The 21,309-nt window shown below is 61.0% G+C and overlaps 1 protein-coding gene across 5 annotated transcripts in view; it reads right to left on the reverse strand.

Moving 5' to 3' along the window:
• Positions 1 to 1,237: 1,237 nt before the first annotated feature.
• Positions 1,238 to 21,309, reverse strand: part of ZNF316 (zinc finger protein 316) — a 38,594-nt gene continuing 18,522 nt past the window's right edge. The window contains exons 1-6 of one of the 5 annotated variants that reach the window (XM_033839090.2): positions 19,738 to 19,879; positions 15,489 to 15,889; positions 14,776 to 14,885; positions 13,801 to 13,927; positions 13,145 to 13,258; positions 1,238 to 6,530 (exon numbers count right to left, since the gene is read on the reverse strand). In XM_033839090.2, coding sequence (XP_033694981.1) covers positions 4,216 to 6,530; positions 13,145 to 13,258; positions 13,801 to 13,927; positions 14,776 to 14,885; positions 15,489 to 15,861 — 3,039 coding nt within the window. In that variant the 5' untranslated portion in view covers positions 15,862 to 15,889; positions 19,738 to 19,879 and the 3' untranslated portion in view covers positions 1,238 to 4,215. Of the gene's footprint in view, positions 6,531 to 13,144; positions 13,259 to 13,800; positions 13,928 to 14,775; positions 15,048 to 15,488; positions 19,713 to 19,737; positions 19,880 to 21,309 lie in introns of those variants that run through there. The other 4 variants (XM_033839092.2, XM_073791877.1, XM_073791878.1 and 1 more) reach the window with 4 other exon arrangements.

Here is a 21,309-nt window from a genome sequence, read left to right on the forward strand (position 1 = left end):
ACAGGTCACACACAAACAGTGAAGCAGCTGTAATCTGAGAGAGGCCAACCTGGTCTGGGTGGGGATACTTTATATCCACAGCCACAGAAATACCTTAGCAAAGGCCACAGGTTTAAAAAAATAATAATAACCTATTTATATGTTAAAAATAAATAGAGGGACTTCCCTGGTGGCCCAATGGTTGGGACTCCGAGCTTCCACTGCAAGGGCACGGGTTAGCTCCCTGGTCAGGGAGTTGGGATCGGCATGCTGCATGTGCTGGGAGAAGGAAGAAAGAAGAGAGGAGAGGGGAGGGGAGGGGAGGGGAGGGGAGGGAGAAAGGAAGAAAGGAAGAAAGGAAGGAAGGAAGAAAGAAAGAAAGAAAGAGAGAGAGAGGGAGAGAGAAAGAAAGAAAGAAAGAAGGAAGGAAGGAAGGAAAGAAAGAAAGAAGGAAGGAAAGAAAAAAGGAAAGAAGGAAAGAAAGAAGGAAGGAAAGAAAGAAAGAGAGAGGGAGAGAGAGAGGGAGGAAGGGAGGGAGGGAGGAAGGGAGGAAGAAAGAAAGAGAGAAAGAAAGAAGAAATAGAGGGATGCAAGCCATTCACTTCTCTGTAAAATGAAGAACCGAGACTAAACTGAATGCTGACGTGCCGTGTTGAGGTGGCCACGGACCGCTAGCACTCTCTCACTGCGCTGGGAACGTACAGTGACGGGCTGGAGTTAGCCGTACTCGGTGGCAATTTAGCTATATCTCCCAATTTAAATATGCATGCCCTTTGACCCAGCAACAGCACTTCTAGGACTTTACCTCATATAAACAGGTACATTAAAAATCTACAAAACTGCACGGCTATATGTACAAGAATCTATGTTGAAGCACTGTTTGCAACAGTGAGAAGTTGGAAACAACCAAATAGCCACTTATGGAGAAGTTACCTAGATGACGGTATAGTCACAAAATGAAAATACTATGATGGAGCCGTTAAAATCAGTGAGGTAGCTCTGTCAGGTAAGAAAGAATGTCACATGGTTAAATGATGAAAGTTGTAAGAGAGCATGTAAAGCATGTCCCTAGTTTTACAACATTTCCACGTACATAGAAGAAATGTGCTCCCACACCTCCTGGAGCAACCACGGTACCTGGTGGCTGGATGTAGTGTGACTCTTTAGGAAATGAAAAGTGTGTACTTAACACATTTTTGCACTGTTGGAATTTTTACAACTAGCGTGAATTTTATAATCAGCAAAAAATTAAATAATGAACAAGGATCATAAAGCTTTATTTAATAAATATAACCAAAAAATTCAAAATACTTTATTCCATATGTAGCCAATTAGGAAAAGAAAAAAGTTAGAAGGAAGTGTTTGAGGAGATTACGTGAAAGGGTCAGGAGAAAGGGAGGATGGGGAAATTCAAGCAATAAAGGTTAAGTGGAGACCAGAGGGTGTTCAGGGCCTCATGACTCTCAAAGCACCAGCTTTCAGGGGTCACAACTCAAGGGGCCCTGGGGGCTTCCTTTCCTCCTTGGCAATGACGGGAGATGCTAGACTGACATCTGTGGAATTAATCAGGACTCCAGAAATTTGGAAATCCTCTCAAAACCAGGGAGGCTGTCTACTTTTTTTCTATGACCATCAGAATTGCCTTATTTCCCCTCTAAAATAAAGTATCTGGCTGGATAACTGTAAGCTCTATCAGGGAATAACTTAAGTTTTCTGAATAGACTTTAAGATCCGCAAGGCCATCCATTTTAAACTAGGTCTTAATGCCCATCTACCACTGAAATACTGGCTTCTATTCTGATGCCTCCATATCACACGTGAAAAGAGAATTTACTTCATAGTTCATATTTTTCAAACCTGTGGGGAAAGGACGGGAGGGTCAGATCTGGTCGTGGGGACACCATGTGGTGAGAATTCAATAATTCAGTTCAAAGGAAGGTGTCTGGGGCCCCGGGGGGCGGGGGGGGGGGTGCTCTGCCCTGGCACAGAGCAGGTGAGCCTGGATAAACCCATGTGGCTTTGGGGCCTCAGAACAGGGGTCTGGACCACCAGGAAGGGGACCTGGCTAGAACAATCCTCCACACGTCAATGTCCTGATACAGGTGTGCATATTACAAGACGCAGGTGGCAGTGTGCGGGCCCACGGGGGACTCCTGGGAAGACACAGTGGACACAGGTGGCAGGGGCCAAAGCTCTCTTGGGGTGACTCCTCACGGGCCAATTCTAGTTTCTAAGAAGAGAAATTTCTAAAGATCGTTTGCAGGAACAAGGTGGGCCTGATGCCTTGCAGGGCCTCCCTGAGGTCCCTGAGGAGGGGCAACAACACGGAATCCAATCACAAAGCTCGTTTGTCCACTCTTTATTAAAGCTAGGTCCTCCTGCTGACAGCTGCGGGGCGGGGCAGCTTGGGCTCAGGAGGGGCACCGAAGGTGGGTACTCAGGGCTGTGCCAGGCGGGACGGGCGCAGCTTGCCCCGGGCCCTTCCTGAGGCTCCTTCTCGCAGCTGGGAGAGAGCGCCCAGGGACAGGCGGCACCGCCCAGCGCTGCCGGCGCCTCTGCGGGAACCCCTGTCCTCCTCAGCACCCCGCCCACCCCCGCCCTCACCCAGCCAGGCCCATTCTTACCACCACCGTCCAGGGCCCCTTCCCGCCCGCCCCGGCCTCTAGCGCCCGGGTGCTGGCTCTCAGGCCCCAGGGCCATGTCTGTGCTAAAACAGAAGGAACTAGGTCTAAAAGGGAATGCAGCTGCTTCAAAATCCCAGTTCTCTGGCCCCATTCACACTGGCCCCCAAACCATTAAGGGGGCGGATGTCTTGCAGGTGACCCGGTGGCTCGAAAGAGCCCAGCCTGGAAGGTGCGGCGCTGGCCGGCTGCGGGCCTTGCATAGCTGGACAGTTGGTCAGTCACTGAGCCACGGGCTCAGGTCCGAACCCCCAGAGGTGAACCACCGTCGTGTAGACAGCCCGGCCCACGGTGCCTCCACTCACTGCCCACTCTGTGAGACGGGAACCTAACCAGAAACACCACTTGCTCCTAGTGTAGAACAATGACAGAAGCAGAGTTAAACGGACCCGAGGCGGTCATAAGGCCCTAATCCTGGGAGGTAAGAAACAACCCTACCACCAACCTCTGTCACTTCACACTTGTCTATTAAATCTAAATGGGCGCGGGCTCACGAGAGCAGGGCCCCGTGCGCCCACCCACTCGGGGACACGTGGCCGCCGGCGAGCCAACGGCTGGGGTCCCTGGCTGCTGGGCTCCCAGAGGGTCTCCGAGGATGCCGCCTCCAGCGTTCCCAGGCAAGAGTACCAAAGGACTCAGAGGGGAGGCTGAAACTAACACCCACACGGCCGGGCCGCTCTCGGTGCTCAAGTGGGGTGAAGACAGCGAGCGACTCTGGGGAATAAGGCTTCAAACTCCCTGGGGACCCTGCGAACACCTGCAACCCATCTGCCTGGGGCCACAATTTGGTTTCCGGGTTTTTCTCCTCCTCCCAGATTCTTCGGGCCACACAAGCCATGGAAATAAATATCCACAGTCGACAGAATAAAAGCTTTCCCAGGTGCATCTCCACTTCACCCCCGACCCCGGATTAGGGAGGAACACCGTCCTTTGAAAACTCACGAGGCTTCCCCTCGCCACGCACACCGTCCTCAAAACTTTCTGAACACACTCGAATGCCCGGAAGGCCCCTGAAGTCTCCCGCTGAGGAACTGGAAGAAGTCATCAGCCAAACCCCCTGGAGTAGCCATACGCTCTGCCCTCGACCACCCCACCCTCCCTTGATGCAAGGGCTTCCCCTCCCTCGCTGTAAAACCCAGTTACTAACTCACAAGCCACCTGTCCCCCGGGCCACCCATATCGGAATCCGAGTAAAATAAATAACACCTCGCCTGCCATTCCTACCGCTTGGCCTCACCGCATCGATCCAGTGATGTCGCAGTCTCTTGTCGGGGTGGCCGCCCCCTGTCCCCATCTGCTCCGCGCGCAGCTCTCCTCTCCCCCTGCGCCCCCCGTACGGCCATCTGAGCTCGGCGGCCGGTTCTCTGGGGCCGGACAGGAGGGAAGCCCGAGGCCGGGGGGCGGTGCACCGGGGCTGAGGGGAAGGCACCGCACCAGGACTAGGACCCTCAGCTCCCTGAGGCCAGAAGAGCAAGGGGCCGGCGCGCAGCGGCCGGCGCTCGAGCCGCAAGGTGCCGGTGGCCTAGCGGGCTGCGCCTCCGTCGGCCTGGGGCCCTCACATGATGCTCTCCTCGTAGGCGCCCGAGGGCCCCGCGAACGCGGCCGTCGGCTCGGAGCCGAAGCTCGTTCCGCCTGCGAACTCCAGCAGGGTGCTGCCGCGCTCCCCGGACCCGGTCCCTGCGCCCGCGCTCGGCGGCCCCTTAGCGGGTGCCTCGGCCTTGGGCGCGGGGGCAGCCGGCGTCTGGCCAGGCGCGCCCGCCGTGCCGCGGTGCGTCTTCATGTGGGTGAGCAGGTGCGAGCTCTGCGAGAAGCGGCGGCCGCAGTTGGCGCAGGCGTAGGGCCGCTCGCCCGTGTGCGTGCGCTGGTGTGTCACGAGCACCGAGCGCTGCGAAAACCGCTTGCCGCACTCGGGGCACGGGAAGGGCCGTTCGCCCGTGTGGCCGCGCCGGTGCTTGGCCAGGTTGGAGCGCTGCGCGAAGCCGCGGCCGCAGTCGGTGCAGCGGAAGGGCTTCTCGCCCGTGTGCGTGCGTCGGTGCCGCTTGAAGTCCGAGCTGTGGCCGAAGCCCTTGCCGCAGTCGGGACAGCGGTGTGGCTTCTCCTCGGCGTGCGCCCACTGGTGTCGCGTCAGCGCCGCGCTCTGCCCGAAGCGGCGGCCGCACTCGCCGCACGCGTAGGGCCGCTCGCCCGTGTGCGCGCGCCCGTGCGCCGTCAGGTGCGCGCGCCGGCTGAAGCCCGCGCCGCACACGCCGCACACAAAGGGCTTCTCGCCCGTGTGGCCACGCACGTGCGCCGCCAGGTGCGAGCCGCGGGCGAAGCGCGCACCGCACTCGGGGCACGGGAAGGGCCGCTCGCCAGTATGCGTGCGGCGGTGGCGCGCCAGGTGCGAGCCGTACACGAAGCTCTTGCCGCAGTCGGCGCAGCGGTGGGGCCGCTCGCCCGCGTGGTAGCGCTGGTGCTTCGCCAGCGCCGCGCGGCGCCCGAACGTCTTGCCGCAGTCGGAACATATCCACGGGCTCTCCTCCTCGGCCAGCGCGGCAGGCGCAGGCTCCGCCAGCAGCCCCCCGACTGCAGGCCCGAACGCACGCAGGCCGCCGCCGCCCCCAGGCCCAGCACCGCCGCCGAAAGGGTCGCAGGCCAGCCCCGCGCCTTCTACCAGGGAGAGCCGGCCCCCCAGGGGTCCGGGCAGGGGGCGCCCGTCGGTCGACAGCCGCTCCGCGAAGTCCGGGAGGCCCAAGATCGGAAAGCCATCCGGGTGAAGCCAAGACTTGGGGTGCACGGGGAAGTGGAAGCCGAGCGGGTGCGAGGAAGGGCCTTCACCCTCCCCCAGGCCGTTGCCCAGCCCCAGAAACCGCCTGTCCGGCTCGGGGTCATCCTTTCTCCCGGGGGTGGGCGCCTCCATCGCCGCCTCTCTCGCCTCGGCCTCTCCCTCGGCCTCTCCGTCTGCTTCGTCGACCTCAGGCCCCTCAGGCCCGGCTTCGGCCTCCTCGGGCCCCGCCGAGGGCCCCGTCTCACAGGGCTCGCGCCGAGGGCCGTCGCCGCTGGGCTCCGCGCAGCCGCCGCCCCGTCGATGGCGCTGGAAGTCAGCGCGGAGGCGGAAGGCCTGGCCGCAGTCGGGGCAGCAGTGAGGCCGGTCGGCCGTGTGCACGGCCTGGTGCCGCGCGAGCGCCGAGCTCTGGCTGAAGCTGCGGCCGCAGTGCGGGCAGGGGTAGGGCCGCTCTCCGGTGTGCGTGCGCTGGTGCGTGACCAGGTAGGAGCGGCGCCCGAAGCCCGCGCCGCAGAAGGCGCAGCGGTAGGGCCGCTCGCCCGTGTGGATGCGCCGGTGCGTGACCAGGTGCGACTTGTACACGAAGCGCTTGCCGCAGTCCGGACACGGGAAGGGCTTCTCGCCGGTGTGGGTGCGCTGATGGATGGCCAGGTGCGAGCGGTACACGAAGCCCTTGCCGCACTCATCGCAGCCGAAGGGCTTGACGGCCGCGTGGTAGCGCTGGTGCTTGGCCAGCCGGGACCGGTGCGGGAACACTTTACCGCACACGTCACACGTCGTCTCCGGCCGCCCGGCTGGAGCGGTCACCGCGGCCGGGAACGCCCAGGGCGCCATCAGGCTCGCGCCCGGCTCCCGGCCCTGCAGAAAGGGCTTCGCCTCGGACCCCTCGGCCAGGACCCCAAGGCCGCCGGGGTCAAGACCCCACCCCTCTGGAGTCTGCGCCGAATCCGAGTCGTCGGGGCCCCAGGTCCCAGGCACGTCCCCCACGCCGTAGGCCGCGGACCACAGCCCTGGGGGCTCGTTCTCCTCCTCGGCCACCTCTGCCAGGAAGTCCTCGTCGTCCTCCTCCTCATGGTCCTCTATGTCGTCGGTCCAGAACCAGGCCCCTGAAGGCGACAAGGGAAGGCCAGGAGAGAGGTGAGAAGAGGCCGTGACAGAAGCCGCTTACAGACTCCTGCTCCTGTAAGGAGCGATTTCTGCAGGACCCCAGGTTCTTGGAGCTCGGAGCCCGGAGCCCGGGGTCAGGGCGCCTCTGTTCCACGGGAGTGAGAGATGGTGCACGCCTCTTCCCTGAGTTAGGAGGAACTGTGCAGACAGGAGAAATGCACACGCGGGTGTCCCTCCTAGGAAGGCTGGGGTTCCCTCACCTCGTGGACTCTCCTCAAATGGCCTCAACTAATCCCTTTTCCAGACCTCCAGCTCCCTTCAGGGCTTGCCACCCTGCTGAGAATAGGGACACCTACGAATTGGGTGACCTTGCCTGTGGGTTCCTGTGAGACCAGGTGTCAAGCCCAAAACAGGGGTCCAGGGCCCAGAAAAAGAGACGGAGACGCCAGGTGTGTTCTCCCCAAAGCCCCTTGTCTCCTGGAGAACTCCACCCCCCCACCTGCTTGGCCCAAGGCAGCCAAGACTCCAGCACCAGCACGGCCACTGAGGACCTGCCTTTGTAACACCTAAGCTTTGCTTAGCATCCCTCCTCTGGATCTCTCCACCAGTCTCAGGCTGGCCAGCATCCAGGGCTCTCCCTCCCACCCCCAGAGCACAGCCAGGAAAGGCTGCCCTGGGCCAAGGAGACCTAGAGGGGCCTGTAGGCCCCAGCTCTCTGCACTCACCCTAGAAGGCTCCAGCAACTGTGCAGGCACAGCACAGCCTCCCCGCTGAGCCTCTCTGAAGCTTGGCTTTCTGAGCGGTTGTGCACTTGGGAAACGGTCCCAAATTGACTAAGACTGGGTGAGCTGCAAACATCTTCCCATCACAGAAGGCTAAGGACCCGCCTTGGGGTCCTGTAATTCCATCCCTCCTCCACCAAGCAGCGCCCTGACCGCTCCCTTCAGTGCAGAGTAAGGACAGGGATTCGGTTTATAAAAGTGATGTGCCTGCCATCGTGATGCACCCAGGAGGGAACTAGTATTGGGCCGGCCAAAAAGTTCATTCGTGTTTTCCGTAGAGTGTGATGAAAAACCCGAACGAACTTTTTGGCCAATCTGATATTTACAAAGCTGGCACTAAGTCACACAACAAACAAAGAAAAAGGCCTCGTCCACGGCAGCCCAGGTGTTCCAGAGAACCTGCGTGCCACCTTCCTCTGGTACACCTTGCCCCGTGTGTGTCTACCGTGGCCACGTACAGTGTAGTCCACCTCACGATCCCAGTACCAGGAAGGTTCAAGCTCCCCCACAGAGGTAGGAATCCCCTTCCCCACCACTCCCGGGTCCCCTGCCAAGGCCGTGGCTGGTGTCAGCCATCACCTGACCGGGTGGGCCTTCGTCCCTGAGTCCTGTCCCCGAGGAGGGGTCGGGGCCCAGGAGGGATGCCCGTCCTGACTCGGCCCTGGTCCTGTGTTCTATATAGCGTCCCAAACATACGGTGATGAATCACATGGGCAAACACAGCACAGTGCTGAGTGACATAAAGCCAGACACCGAAGTGCACGGACATGATTTCTTCTCTGAAGGAAACATGTATAAAGGGACACAACGGGTTATTTTAGTTCTTTATACTTTGCAATACTAAGTTTTCTGTAGTTAGTAATAATATACGATTATAGTAAAAATAAGCTTTAAATAAAGGACAGTGGTTTCCTGTTACTAAGCTGCCACCCACGGTGAGTGAGGGATGAGAAGAGGCTGAGCAGCATGGAAGAGGCCCAGCTCCTCACGGTGAAGGCCGGAGCACCCCTGAGGGGAGCTGGTGCAGGGACGGGCAGTTTGGGCCCATGGTCAGATTAGCTGGAAATTCTTCCAGTGAGTCTCAAAAAGGCTTTTCCCTAAGACTCTGGTGAGTGTCTGGAGGAGTTTTAATTGGAGTCCCTAAGGCAGGGGGTTCAAGTCGGGGAACAAGTACAATGTCTTCGTGGTAGGAATGTGCCCCAGGACCCAGCCAAGGGCCAGTAGCACTTGCTGGATAGAAGTGGACACCCAGGCCACCCAGCTGGCAGCCTCAGCTACTCAGAGCCGGGGGACAGGCTAGGTCCCAACGACTCATCCGCAACACCTCTTCCTTGGGGTCTGAGAGTAGCAAAGCCCCCCACTTGGGGAGGTGATTCTTTGCCCTGCCCCCACCCCAAACATCAAACAATGCTGCGCTCTGCAGAGGGGGCTGATCCTAGGAGGGGACCTGACCTCATCACTGGCTCTGGAGCTGGCATGGCCACTTATCCAAAAATGAGAAAATATTAAACATAAGGCAAGTTGGTAGAGGCCACCACTGACACTGAGTAAAGGACAAGAAGGGCATCCAGTTCCCTGGCTGCACCCCGAGACAAGATCTCTGGGAAGCAGCAGGGCCACCAGAGGGGACTCGGGGACAGCAGCCTGCCTCCAAGCCAGGCTCTGTTCTCATCTTCTGCCGCCAAAGTGGCCCAGGATCTGGAGGTCTGGGCCCCCGGGCGGGGGTGTCCATTGTCGGCGTTCCCCCCGGCTGCAGTGGGGCCAGGGTTCCCCGGGGGTTTGCTAGTGCCCCGGATGCAAGCCTATTCTGGATCCAAGTGAGGACCCGTCAGGTCTACTCGTGAGACGGACCGAGGCAGAGGAGACGCTCTGACCGGGGTGGGGGCGGGCGGGCCTTTCCCAAGCATGGCCCAGAAGGTCAAACACAGCTGCCTCTTCCAGAAGCCACAGGGGGCGAGTGGACAAGTGGACCCTGGGGAGGGGAGCTGGCCCTTCATCTCCCTGAGACGTCCACTCCTAAGGACTCTGACGCTGGGTGAGGATTAGCTAGGCCAGGGCCCGCGCTCAGAGCCTGGTGACACTCGCGGGGGCCGACCAGTGGCCTTGTGAGCAGACGCCCAAGGCGCCCCTGGTGAGTGCCTTATTCAGGCACGAATAAACAGCCTCGGGGAGGAAGCCCCGCAGCCACCTGCCTGGCGCACCTGCTCCCTGAGCTGCTGCGAGGTGGCCTGACACTTGCTCTGCCCCGAGAACCAAGCCGAGGGTTTCTATGACTCCCACCCCAAGCACCCTCTGCCCCTGTCCTGTCCCGTCCCCGAGACCTGTCCCCAGGCCTCGCCTCACGGTGAGTCAGCTGCAGGTCTGCTCTGACTAACCTCTCCCCGAGGGACCCAGCCACGGCACAGGGCCCAGGAGGCAGTCGTGTGTGTGAGGTCAGCACCTGCTCCTGACCCTCCGGCCAGACCGAGACTCATGGTGGGCTCGGGGAGAGCCCCGCCCCCAGGCACAAAGGCAGGACGTGGACAAGGGGGTGGCCAAAGCTGCAGGTGGGCTCCTTCCTCCCCGTCCGGCTGCCATCAGTAGCCCCTCCTTCCCTCTGAGCAGGAGTCCGGTCGCCCGGAGGTGGTGGTTCCCGGCAGGGCTGGGCTTCTGCGATGGATCTATCCTCCCCGCTGCAGGGTCCTCAGGCTGACACATCTTCCGGGAGGGGGGTCCTCCCCTGAGCGCCTCTCCAGAACCGCTGATCGCGCTCACCAGCCATCAGATTCTCTCGTTTCGGTGTGCTTCACCTGACTGCTTTTAAACTTTCTCTCTCTCCTTTCCTGTGTAAGGTTTAAGCCGGTTCCGTCCTGCCTATCGTACTGCTCTGCTATCTTTCGCTTTCACACGAGGGGCAGGAACAGCAGTCAGGGAGCGGGGTCATCAGCCGAGCACTGTGGAGACGGCACAGGTGCGAACAAAACACAGCGCGCGCTCACAGAGTCCGCTGGAGCAATCGAGGAGGCAGGCACCTGGGCACGGCCATCCCAGACCTCGCCGAGGGCTGCGGGTGCAGGGAACGTCCTGGAGTGACATGGGAGGTTCCTGACATCAAGGCGGTCAGAGGACACACACAACCCAAGTGGGACCTACACACTGAGCCAGCCACACGGAGGTCACTCCAGGCAGAGAAAACAGCAGGTACAAAGCCCCGAGGCAGGTGAGAGCTTGAAGAGAAAGGCTGTCGGTGGAGTTGAGCCTGAAGAGCTATGGGTGTGTGCAGGGTGCAGACCCCCAGGCCGCAGAGGATCCCACATACTGTGCCGAGTGCCCGGGGAAGTCTAGGGGTGGGGGGCAGCCAGCAGCTCAGGGATGCCCGTGGCCACATGCCTGACAACCTCATGCCTGCGCCAGGGGTGGGGTGAGGAAGGCAGAGGGACGAGGACCACCTGGGCCCCAGCCAGGCCCACCACGTGCCAGGGACGCTGCAGGCGGGGCCCGGGGTAGGAGACGTGGTACCACTTCAGGTTTAGCTCACTCTGAGATGCCCTCAGACACCCAAGTGGAGACATCAAGCAGGCAGTGGGACAGACAAGGTCAGAGCTGGAGAGAGAGGCTGAGAACGGGCAGGTGGGCAGCACTTAAGGCCCTGGCCCCAGCTGGGGTCACCTGCAGAGAGGAGAGAAGAGGACACGCAGTGGCAGGTGGGGAAGCAGCCAGGGGCAGCAGAGGGACCAGGGGCACGTGGGGTCCACCCTGCAGAGCAGAAAAGCTAATGCGACGAGGAAGTAAGGCCAGAGCCACCAGGCCAAGGGGACGAGGACATGCTCGGCCGCAGGAAAGGGGGTTCAGCCACGGGCAGGGATCTGCCAGGCGACCACGCCGGGCATCTGTAAGGAATGGGGGAGCGTACTATCTCAGCCGGGTGAGGAGAGAGGTGGCAGTGATGGGTGAGGACCAGGGAGCGGGAGGTGGTGGTCGAGGGGAGCCAGAGCAAGGAGGCTTTCATTCAGCACTCAGAGGCGCCGGGGCGCCTGAGTGGGCGCGTGTGGCCAGAGTCCAAACCTTATGTGTGGCCCAACTTGTTAAGAAGCACAAGAGACGAATATGCTTGTGTTTTGCAAGACTATGATCTAGAAATACAGAAACTCTGCTAGGCTCAGAACCGGCTGTCCTGCCCAGACCCAGCAATTCGCAACTCTCAACGGGCTCAGCTGCACAGAAATGAGCGCAGGGGGAAAAGGGGAGGGAAGCGCTTGGCAGACAGGCTACAGTGACAGTTAAGAGGGGGGACCTCAGATGGATTCGCTCTGCCCGAGCTGACCCCAGCCTTCGCTACCACAGCCCCTCCCGGGAGGCAGGTGACGCGTGGAAGACTATGCCTGCATCCTGCACCCACCTCGGCCCACAGGGGAAGGCGGAGGCGCTGGCCCAGCGAGCCTGCCCCTTCTGCGAGCTGCCAAACCCCAGCTAGGTTCACAGAGCACATTGTGGGGACCACCCAGGCTCGAGCCTGCGAAAGGATCCACCCCAGGACCCTCCAAGAAGCATGGAGAACAGGGGCACGTCCAGACCATGTGTGGAGAGACTGGCCAGTGGAGGCCTTACAGCCCCTTCCTCTCCAGGTGGCTTTTCAGATCTGTGCCCAGAAACAGGGCACACCTCCCATTAGACCCTCCGACAAACATCGCCTACATTCCAGTCTCAGCCTGGAGGCAGCAGCAACATTTTTTGCCAGCCAGAGCCGTCCTGATTCTGAAGGCCGGGAGACATTCCAAGAGGGTCCCAGAGAATGTGGAGACCTAGGGCAGGAAGGCCACCCCGAAACACAGTGCACAGTAAGGCCCGAGGCCTGAACCCACTGTGGGCAAGTGACTTAGTCACTACTTCAAAAGTCAATTTCCTTGACTGTAAAATGAGACCAATACTCCCTCCCCTGCTACTTCACAGAGCTGTTACGAGGATATAAAGTATACAGGGAAATACTCTGAAGAGTACACGTGTAGGCACGGCACTGTCGATGTTTTTCTGTATTTTATTTTAAAACCTCTACAAGCTGCTCCCAGTCTACCCAAGCACGGGAGTGGCATGAGACATCAGAGCCCCGCACTAGGCTGGCATCACCCGAGACCAAAGCCAAACACACACACCGTGCAAGGGCCTCCACTGAACCTGACACACGGGGAACAGCTCACCAACCTCCACGGAGCACCTCCACAGAACCAGTGGTCCGACGGCCTCGGGTGGGAAACTGGGGGTTTTGTTCAACTCTTTATTCTCCAGATGAATAAAAATGAGGCCCAGAAAGTTGGAGGAACAGGGCCAGAGCCAGGTCCAAGGTCTCAGAGAAATCCGACACCCTGAACGCTTCCTGTATGTCTCTCTCCAAAATCTCCTCTCTGGAAGGTCCAGGGCTGCCAGCCCAGGCCCTGACCCTGGGCCTCCCAGGGAGAGGAGACGGCCAAATGGGCAGGGAAGCCGTTCAATCCTGGGAGCCGGAAGGCCAGCTCCAGCACTTCAGGGCAACGGTCTGTTCCTCACCTGGCCCCTCTGAGCTGGTAACGTGACAACTGACCCTCACACACACAAAAACAATCAGAGGCTCAAGGCAGGGACAGGGCATCGTTGTTAAAGATTCGCAACAGGAATCTCTGGGTTCTCTAAAGGCTCCCCAGCCTTTGGGCCTCTGTAGACCAGAACCAGGAGGAGCCAGCCCACGAAGGCAGAGGTGAGCCCCCAGTGCCACCGTGTCCCCAGAGCAGCAGCTCCAGGGCGGCTCCCTGGGGCCACAGTGGAGAGCGAAGGCACAGGCCGAAGTCGGTGAAACCCGCGAGACCCCGTGTCACACTCACCTGTGTAGACACCGGTGACGATGTCTCCCTCCTCGGGACGGGGGCTATCCGGGACCCAAGGCTCCTCTCCTTGCTCCAGCCGGAAGATCAGATCCGGCTTGGGGATTGGGTATCCTGCCCCGGAAAAAACAGGCAGCAGCTGCAGGGCCCCGCCTGCAGGCCCCGCCCTCACCCACACAGCACTGCCACCACTGGCTCCTCTCTCCGGCCTTTCCAGGACCAGCCTTCCCACCTCCCCGCCTCCGCTGGGAGATCCCACACTCCCTTCTCTCTGGAGCCCTGCCCTGACCCCCAGCTCCCCTGTCCAGCCCCCTCCACACACTGCCATCTGCAGGGTGCCCGCCCTTCTCCTCCGTCACCTGACTCCTCACCCCTTGAGGCCTCTGGGGAGTGTACAGCACAGAGACCAGAGCAGCACTGCAGCTCCCCAGAACATGTCCACCTGGGTCATGGCACTGCTGGGCCATAGTGGGCACCCCCCAAGACATGCCCCGGCCCAGAAGCCAGGCTGGTCCCTAGGGTTTCCCTGGGAGGCGGGCTGGCTCCAGCAGCTCCTTCACCAAGACCCCGGGGCTCCAGAAACCACCCTCTCAGACAGCTAAGCCCTGGCAGCCATCACGCCAGGATGCCTCTTGCGGACGAAAGGCTCTGCTCACCCAAGGACACCAGAATCCCATAGTTTTCCTGCATGACTTCCTTGTAGAGCTCCCGCTGGTCTGCATCCAGCCTTTCCCACTCCTCCAGGGAGAAGTACACAGCCACGTCTTCAAAGGTCACCAGCCCCTGGAAAACAAAGAACCCTGGCCGCTGCCCTACACTGCCCCGGCGAGAGGCAGGGTGTCCCACGAAGAGAGGACAGGAGGTCACTTCAGTGGACACTGAGCTGACCCTGCAATGTGTGGGTCACGGGGACACAGCCCGGCAGCCCGGCAGCCGCAAGTCTACAAACACCTGACCGAACGAGGGGCTTGCAGGCCTGTCACAGCCCCGGGAGGCGAGAACCCCATTCCCATCCAGAGACCAGGGGCTCAGGCTCAGAGAGGGAGAGCGCTCGGCTCAGATGGGGCAGAGCCCGGACTCACACTGAAGTGCAGAGACAATGAAGCCCAAGAGCCCATGTATGTGCTGCACGGGCACCTCGCCCCCTGCTACTTCACTGTCTGCCTCAAGCCAGTGGTCACATCAGTGGTGTGAGGGCCCATGCCTTGGTGGACAAGTGGCACCAACTGAGTGTGGGCACTGGCGCCCACTCTAACTGGGCTCAATAGGAAACCAGAGCCTGGACAGGTGACAGGCACTCCAGGTAAGGGCACAGCTTGGCCCCGGGGGAGAGCCAGGGCTGACGCAACTGTGCAGGCTGCAGGAGAGCTGGTGGTGGGCAACATGGTCAGGACATTCCAATGGCCTGGGGAGGGTCGGGCCCCAGGAGAGCGGAACCATATCCCACAGGTTTGGGGCTGGAGACTCCCAGCTGCTTCCTGCAGCCCCGTCCTGGCACACAGCCTGCGCTCAGCCTGAGGACCACAGTGCCACTGCCCTGCCTACAGGGCAGGTCTCCAGGACAGTGGGTGCCAACCTCCCTGGGGAAACCCAGCCTGGTCAACTGAGCCCCAAATAAAGGGGCAGCTCACCTGAGACCCAGATGCCAGGGAACTGTCCTCATCCTCGTCCTCATCCTCGTCCTCGTCCTCCTCCAGGTCCTCACCCCTCGACATGGCTGGAGCCCGGGACGCCTGCAGGGCTGCGGGGAGAGACCTCTTGGGGTCCAGCCTTTAGCATCAAGCCTCACTGCCCTGGCCGACGTCTGTCCATCCAGCTACCAGGGTCAGCAGCTCCTGGCCACTCCCCCTTTTCAAAACCTGGGCCCTGGGCTTCCCTGGTGGCGCAGTGGTTAAGAATCCGCCTGCCAATGCAGGGGACACGGGTTCGAGCCCTGGTCCGGGAAGCCCACATGCCGTGGAGCAACTAAGCCCGCGTGCCACAACTACTGAGCCTGCGCTCTAGAGCCCACGAGCCACAACTACTGAGCCTGTGTGCCCCAACTACTAAAGCTCACGTGCCTAGAGCCCGTGCTCTGCAACAAGAGAAGCCACAGCAATGAGAAGCCCGCGCACCGCAACGAAGAACAGCCCCTGCTCGCCACAACTAGAGAAAGCCCGCGCGCAGCAACGAAGACCCAACGCAGCCAAAAATAAATCAATGAAATAAATAAAATTTTTTAAAAAAGAAAAAACCCTGGGCCCTGCCACTCCAGCTGCACCCCGTCAGGTCAAAGAGCTCTTCCCGGCCTGCCCACCCAAGCCCCCCCTAACTTCCTCCCCGAAGACTAGCTCCTTTGTCTTACCTTTTTCCTGAAGACCTGGGGACTCAGCATCCCCACCACAGCTAAGGCGCTCCTGGGTCCCCGATGCCGGACTCCGCTCTTCTGCCACCACCGCCTCCGCGTCGGCATCCTCCACCTCCGCCTCCGCCTCTGCCTCCGCCTGCCGCCCCGGCCCTGCCTGCACCCCATCCGCCTCCAGCTCCTCTGCCACCTCCGCCACGGCCTCGGCGTCCTCGGCCTCCACCACCATCACCTCCTCCTTCGCCAGCTCCCCCTCCTCTTCCCCCTTTTCTTCCTCCTCTTCTTCCTCCTGATCAGGATCACATTCCGACCCGTCCTCCGCCCTCTCCCGCTGGGCGGCTGGGGAGTCTGGAGTCGTGTGAAGGGCCGCCATCGTCTCTGGAAGGAAGCCTCAGCTCGGCCTGCAACACAGACAGGCGACGGTGACCAGCCGCCCGGCACGCAGCCCTCTGACGGAGGTGGGGTTGGCTTGCCCCGCGATACAGTGACAGCACCGGAGCTGAGGCGCGACTGGAGCTCCTTCCACGATCTCATGTGGCACAACCTAGATTCTGTAGCAGAAGAGCTGCCAAAGAGCCCCTCACCGGGAGCCCCGCTACACGGCCTCAGCTCTTTCCTGCAGGCAACGGCGGGCCTCGTGTGAGCTTGCCATGCTTTCTTGGAGTAAGCCAGGGATTGATCCCGGGTTTTCATCCTCAAGAACATGGAAGCGTCAAGTCCAGGCAACACGCCCGAGGGTGGCCCAGCCTGCATTTAGCTGATGTGCACACAGCCATAAGGAACAGTGTACCTGATATATGGGGGCGGAGGAGATGCTCGCCCAGCTCTGAACGTGCACGAACTTGGGCACGAACTCGGCGGCAGGGAGTGTGGGAGCCGAGGTCTGAGCATGGGTGGGCCAGGAACCCCAGCGCAGTATGACGGGCGGGGGAAGGTAAGACCACCCTGCCGGGAGAGCCCACTCTACCAAGCCAGCAGGTCAGGCTCCTCCCTGTGGGAGGCGGCAGAGAATAGGCCCTGAGCAGGCAATTACCCCTGTGCCCCCCTCACCCCCTCGCTCCATTCAGGGCATCTGGAAAAAGCTCGGCTGATCAGGAATTTGGTTCATCGCTAGACCAGCAAAGGTGAAAAAAAATGCCCTGTGACACCTCTTCACGTTTGGGGATCAGAGAATCCTAAGTGTTGAATCATCAAAGCCCCAGTGGCTCACAGCATCCACCTCTCGCATCGATGTCGGAGACGGCCCAGCCCAGGCACTTGGGAGGTGCAGCCACACCGCCTCACAGCACGGGAGCCCGGGGCTGTGGACCCAAGAGGGATGGGATACCGCGGGCCCTGGGGCCACTCCTCCCTCCCAGCTGCGCATTCCTCACCAGCCCCAGTGAAGTTCCAGGACAAGACAAGAGTCATGGGTTTTGACGAGCCAGTTTCTGTGGCTCCTTTTTGAGTGCAAACCTAAGAACAGATCCATCAGCCAGCATGGCCCCATCAGTCTCTCAGACCTGACTAGAGCCACTTCCAAAGTAAGCCAACCCCACTACAAATACAGCGACCCCAGAACCCCGGGAAGAGAGCACGAACCCCAGAGGAGCCTGAGATGTCAGGCCACACAGGACAATGGGGCTGCAAATTCAGGCTGAGCCCAGCTGCCATGCCAAGCCCAGCAGAGCCCCTCCTGCCTGGCCCCCTTGCAGAGCAGAGTCCCGCAGGCCAGGCCCCCATCTGAGGACCAGAGGCTTGGGAATAAAGTGGACTCGTGCTTGTTGCACCTCAGGACCTTTGCACATGCCATTCCCACTCCCTGGCACTCTCCTCCCCTGATCCTTTGGTGGTAGCCCCCTGGGCCCCTAAGACACACACAGTTCCCTGGACTCTGCCCTCTTAGCACCCACATATTTTTTTTTTCTTTTTTTCGGTACGCAGGCCTCTCACTGTTGTGGCCTCTCCTGTTGCGGAGCACAGGCCCCGGACGCGCAAGCTCAGTGGGCATGGCTCACGGGCCCAGCCGCTCCGCGGCACATGGGATCTTCCCAGACCGGGGCACGAACCCGTGTCCCCTGCATCGGCAGGCGGACTCTCAACCACTGCGCCACCAGGGAAGCCCAGCACCCACATTTTAATATACTTACAGAACTGTCTGCTTATTGCCTGTCTCCCCAAATACACACTCAACTCCAAGAAGGCAGAAGTTCCCTTTGTTCATCTCTGAATCTCCCTGTGCCAGACACAGAGTGAGCACTCAAATATTTATTGATAAAATGACTCTAGGGACTTCCCTGGCAGTCCAGTGGTTAAGACTCCACGCTCTCAGTGCAGGGGGCCTGGGTTCAATCCCTGGTCGGCGAACTAGATCCCACATGCTGCATCCCGTGTGCCACAACTAAGACCCTGTGCAGCCAAATAAATAAATAAATATTAAAGAAAAAAAAGAAGAAGAAGAAGAAAGAATAAAATGACTCTAAAGCCTGCGGTCAACGTGATGAACATGAGATTTTCAAAACCCAGTATTCTGGCCCCACTGTCATGTTCCAGAACAGGATGACTGCTGTTGAGGGTCCTTCAGACTAGAACCCACTGGAGAATCTCTGCCTCTGAAGAGGTTACGACCTGAAGTCCCTTCTCCCAAGAGGTGCACCTGCTGCTGACCAGAGGAGGGAAAGACCCTCCAGTCGTGGAGGTGGTCAGTCACCCTGCAGACGCGATGGGGCCTAGCACAGCCAGACGCCCCATGAGCCCTGACCCAGCATCCAGAACAGAATGGTTCTGAGAAACGGGCCTCAGTAACACGGGTGGCAGATGCCCCCTCTGCCTCCCCAGGACAGACGTGTGCTGCGCATACCCCCAGACCCTCCTTTCTTCTTTCCAGCCTGCCAGCCTACCAGAAACTCACTTCTGGCATCCAGCTCAGGATGCCACCAAAAGTCAGGTGAGCAACCTGACCATGATAACCCTTCAGGTCATCCCAGACCATTATTTCCATGGGGGCTGGGGCGGGGCTGCACCCTAGGATATAGTGCTGCAGAGTTTGGAATGGGGCACGGGGAGAGGGGGGCGAGGAGGGGCAGTTAACGAGATGCCTGCCTCCGGGAGAAGGACCACACAGACAGAAATAGGCAAACTTAGAAAACTTAGCAACTCTCCACTGAAGTCCCATATCCAGGGAACCTACACAGAGAAATGAAGAAATGTGTGGGTGCAGGTGGATCTAGGCCCCTTCCTTCCGTCTGCTGGGCTCACTGACCACACCTGTGACTCAAGGCCTTCCAAGCTTTCATTTCCGTCCAGAAACCTTCCTTCCCTGACTACCAGGATCCTCACTGTTTGTCCACAGATTTGGGCTCCCCTGCTCTCCTGGGTTTGCTCCTGGTGCAGGTGTATCCACGGGGCCAACCCTGCTGCCCGAGGGCAGCCCCTCACCTTGCTGGCCAGCTCCCCAAACCTGCCAACACTTGAACCAAACCCAGTACCAGAGTCTCCCCACAGAGGCACAGCTAGGGACCTGATCCTGCACACCTCCCCTTCCCCCTGCCCACTGGGTCCTCCACCAAAGGCCGGCCCCTCTCCCACCTCTCCGACCACATGGGGCAGCCCAGACCCCATCCAACCCCAGAAATGAGTTTCCCAACCCGCCTACTGGCGGTAGAAGACTCAGCACAGCAGCCCACCGGGGCCTCCATTTGCAGAGGGAGGACCCAGGCAAGGCCCCCAAGGTCACTAAGCAAGCTCGCGGGGGCGCCAAGCCATCTCCATCCCTCCAGGGGGCTTATGGGGCCTCCGCCTCCCTCAGAAGCCAGGTCAGGGCCGTGACAACCCCTCCTGGATGGGTGTGTCCCCGGGGGCGGCCGCGGCCCAACCCCCGCACCTCCGGCCGAGACGGCGGCGGGCACCTCCCAGGGGTCGCGGGTGTGTGTCCCCCCAGCCCACCTACTCCGCGCTGCCCGCCTGGACCGGCCCTGGGGGTCGGGGCCCGCCTCCCTCGCGCAGGCCCGGGCGGGGGTCCACGGGCCGCACCGAGCGTGGGCGCGGCCGCGAAAGGCCAGGCCAGAGCGCCGCTCGGGCCCCCCCCAGACCCAGGCCCGCCCCGGACCGGCCCGCCCCGCTGCGCGCCGCTGCCTCCCCGCGGCCTCCCGCGCCGGCGTCGAGGGGCGGCGCGACCCCGACCCCACGCCCGCGCCTGGCCCGCCGGCACCTGCCGCCAGCGCCCGCCTCCCGCCGGCCTCGCCACCCACTCGCCGCGCCGCCCACTCACCGCGCGCGCCGGCCGCCGAGCCGCCGCCGGACACCGGGGCCGGGCCGGGGCCTGCGCGCCCCGCGCTACACAAAGTGACGGCCCCGGAGCTGCGCGGCGGCGGCGCGTGGGCACCGGAAGTGCCGCCACCGGGCTCCGCCCCGCCGGTGCCAACGGGGAGGCACTTCCGGTCACGCGGGGTCCAGCGCGGCCCCTGAGGGGGCGTGCGTGGGGGGAAAGAAAGCGTCCCTGGTGCGGGGGTGCCCTCGGACCTGGGTCGCCGCGCTCGTGTGCACTGCGTCCCGGGCCTTGGGGACCCTGGCGCGCCCCGCGCCGCCCCAGGGCCCGACCCCACCTCTGGGGACCCCGGGCCCGCCTTCCCCCTAGAGATGCCCGCGAGGTCCGCCCGCTCCCCAAAACCCTCCCGGCTTCCTCATGCAAACATGATTCAGGGGGCGCTACCGAGCGCCAGACTCGGCCAGGTCCACCCGGGCCTCGGGACCCTCCCCGGGCCCCACGACGGTGGAGGGAGGCGATGACCCCTATGAGGGCCCGCGTTCCCTCAGACCCGGGCAGGGGCGGGGGGCGATCCCTGCTGGTGATGGGCCCGCAGTACTGGAGCAGGTGGGCCGGACGTCTACAGCTCGTGCAGGGCCAACGCTGGGTAAACATGGGCGGGGGGAGAGGGGTTCCCAGAAAGGACCAGGACATGGACTGAGGGGGCCGGTGGGCCAGGGTAGCTGGATGAATGCAATAAGGGCCTCAGATCTGGAGGCTTTACAGGTGATCCATGGGGAGCGCCTGCCTCTGGGAAGGGAAGCGTTCCCCCAGCAGGAGGCAGGAAGGACAGATGGCTGCCTGAGGAGGTGTGAGAAGGTGAGGTTGGTGGACTCAGGGGACGCCTGCAGCCCTCCCCAAACCTAACCGCCTCTGCCCCCCAGGGGCCGCAGCTGGGGTCCGCTGGTGAGCTCTTGCACCCACGGAGGTTGGGCCCTGCTGCTTCCCCAGCTCGTACCCCATGGGTACCATTATTCTTATATTTTCACTAGTGACCCCGCGCCTCAAGACAGGATCATAGTCTGACTGGGCTCGCGGAGGGGTCACACCTACCTGAAGTAACAGCTTCTCCTTCCCAGAACCTCAGCACCTGGCTGGGGAGCTGCTCAGGCCCACTGAGGACTCAAACCTGCCTGCAGCCCCCGTCCCAAGCCTTGCCTTCCCCAGCCCAGAGCACCTGCTGTGCGGCCTCCAGCTGAATCCAGCTCCTCACGCTTATTGTTTGGCTCCTGGTGTTTTTAAAATGTTTTAAAATGAATAACTAACACTTAAAAATTGAGGGTCTCTCATTAAAAGATGGACAAAGTCAGAAGTTCTGCCAATGTAGAGCCTGTGGTTTGCGGGGCCCTGATCAGGGACCTGAGAAGGGACCAGCCCCTGTGATGAGCCTCGACTTTGAGGTGCTCCATGCCCACCATCCCCCCCGACCCTTCTGTAGGCCCACTTCTACGTGGCACCCCCCTCTGGTCCTGTGGTCCTCTATGCTTTGGAACTCTGGACCCCCCCCAACCCTTCACCCCAGGTGGTTCCAATGAG

The sequence above is a fragment of the Tursiops truncatus genome, chromosome 15, assembly GCF_011762595.2.
Source record: "Tursiops truncatus isolate mTurTru1 chromosome 15, mTurTru1.mat.Y, whole genome shotgun sequence".
NCBI lineage: Eukaryota > Metazoa > Chordata > Mammalia > Artiodactyla > Delphinidae > Tursiops > Tursiops truncatus.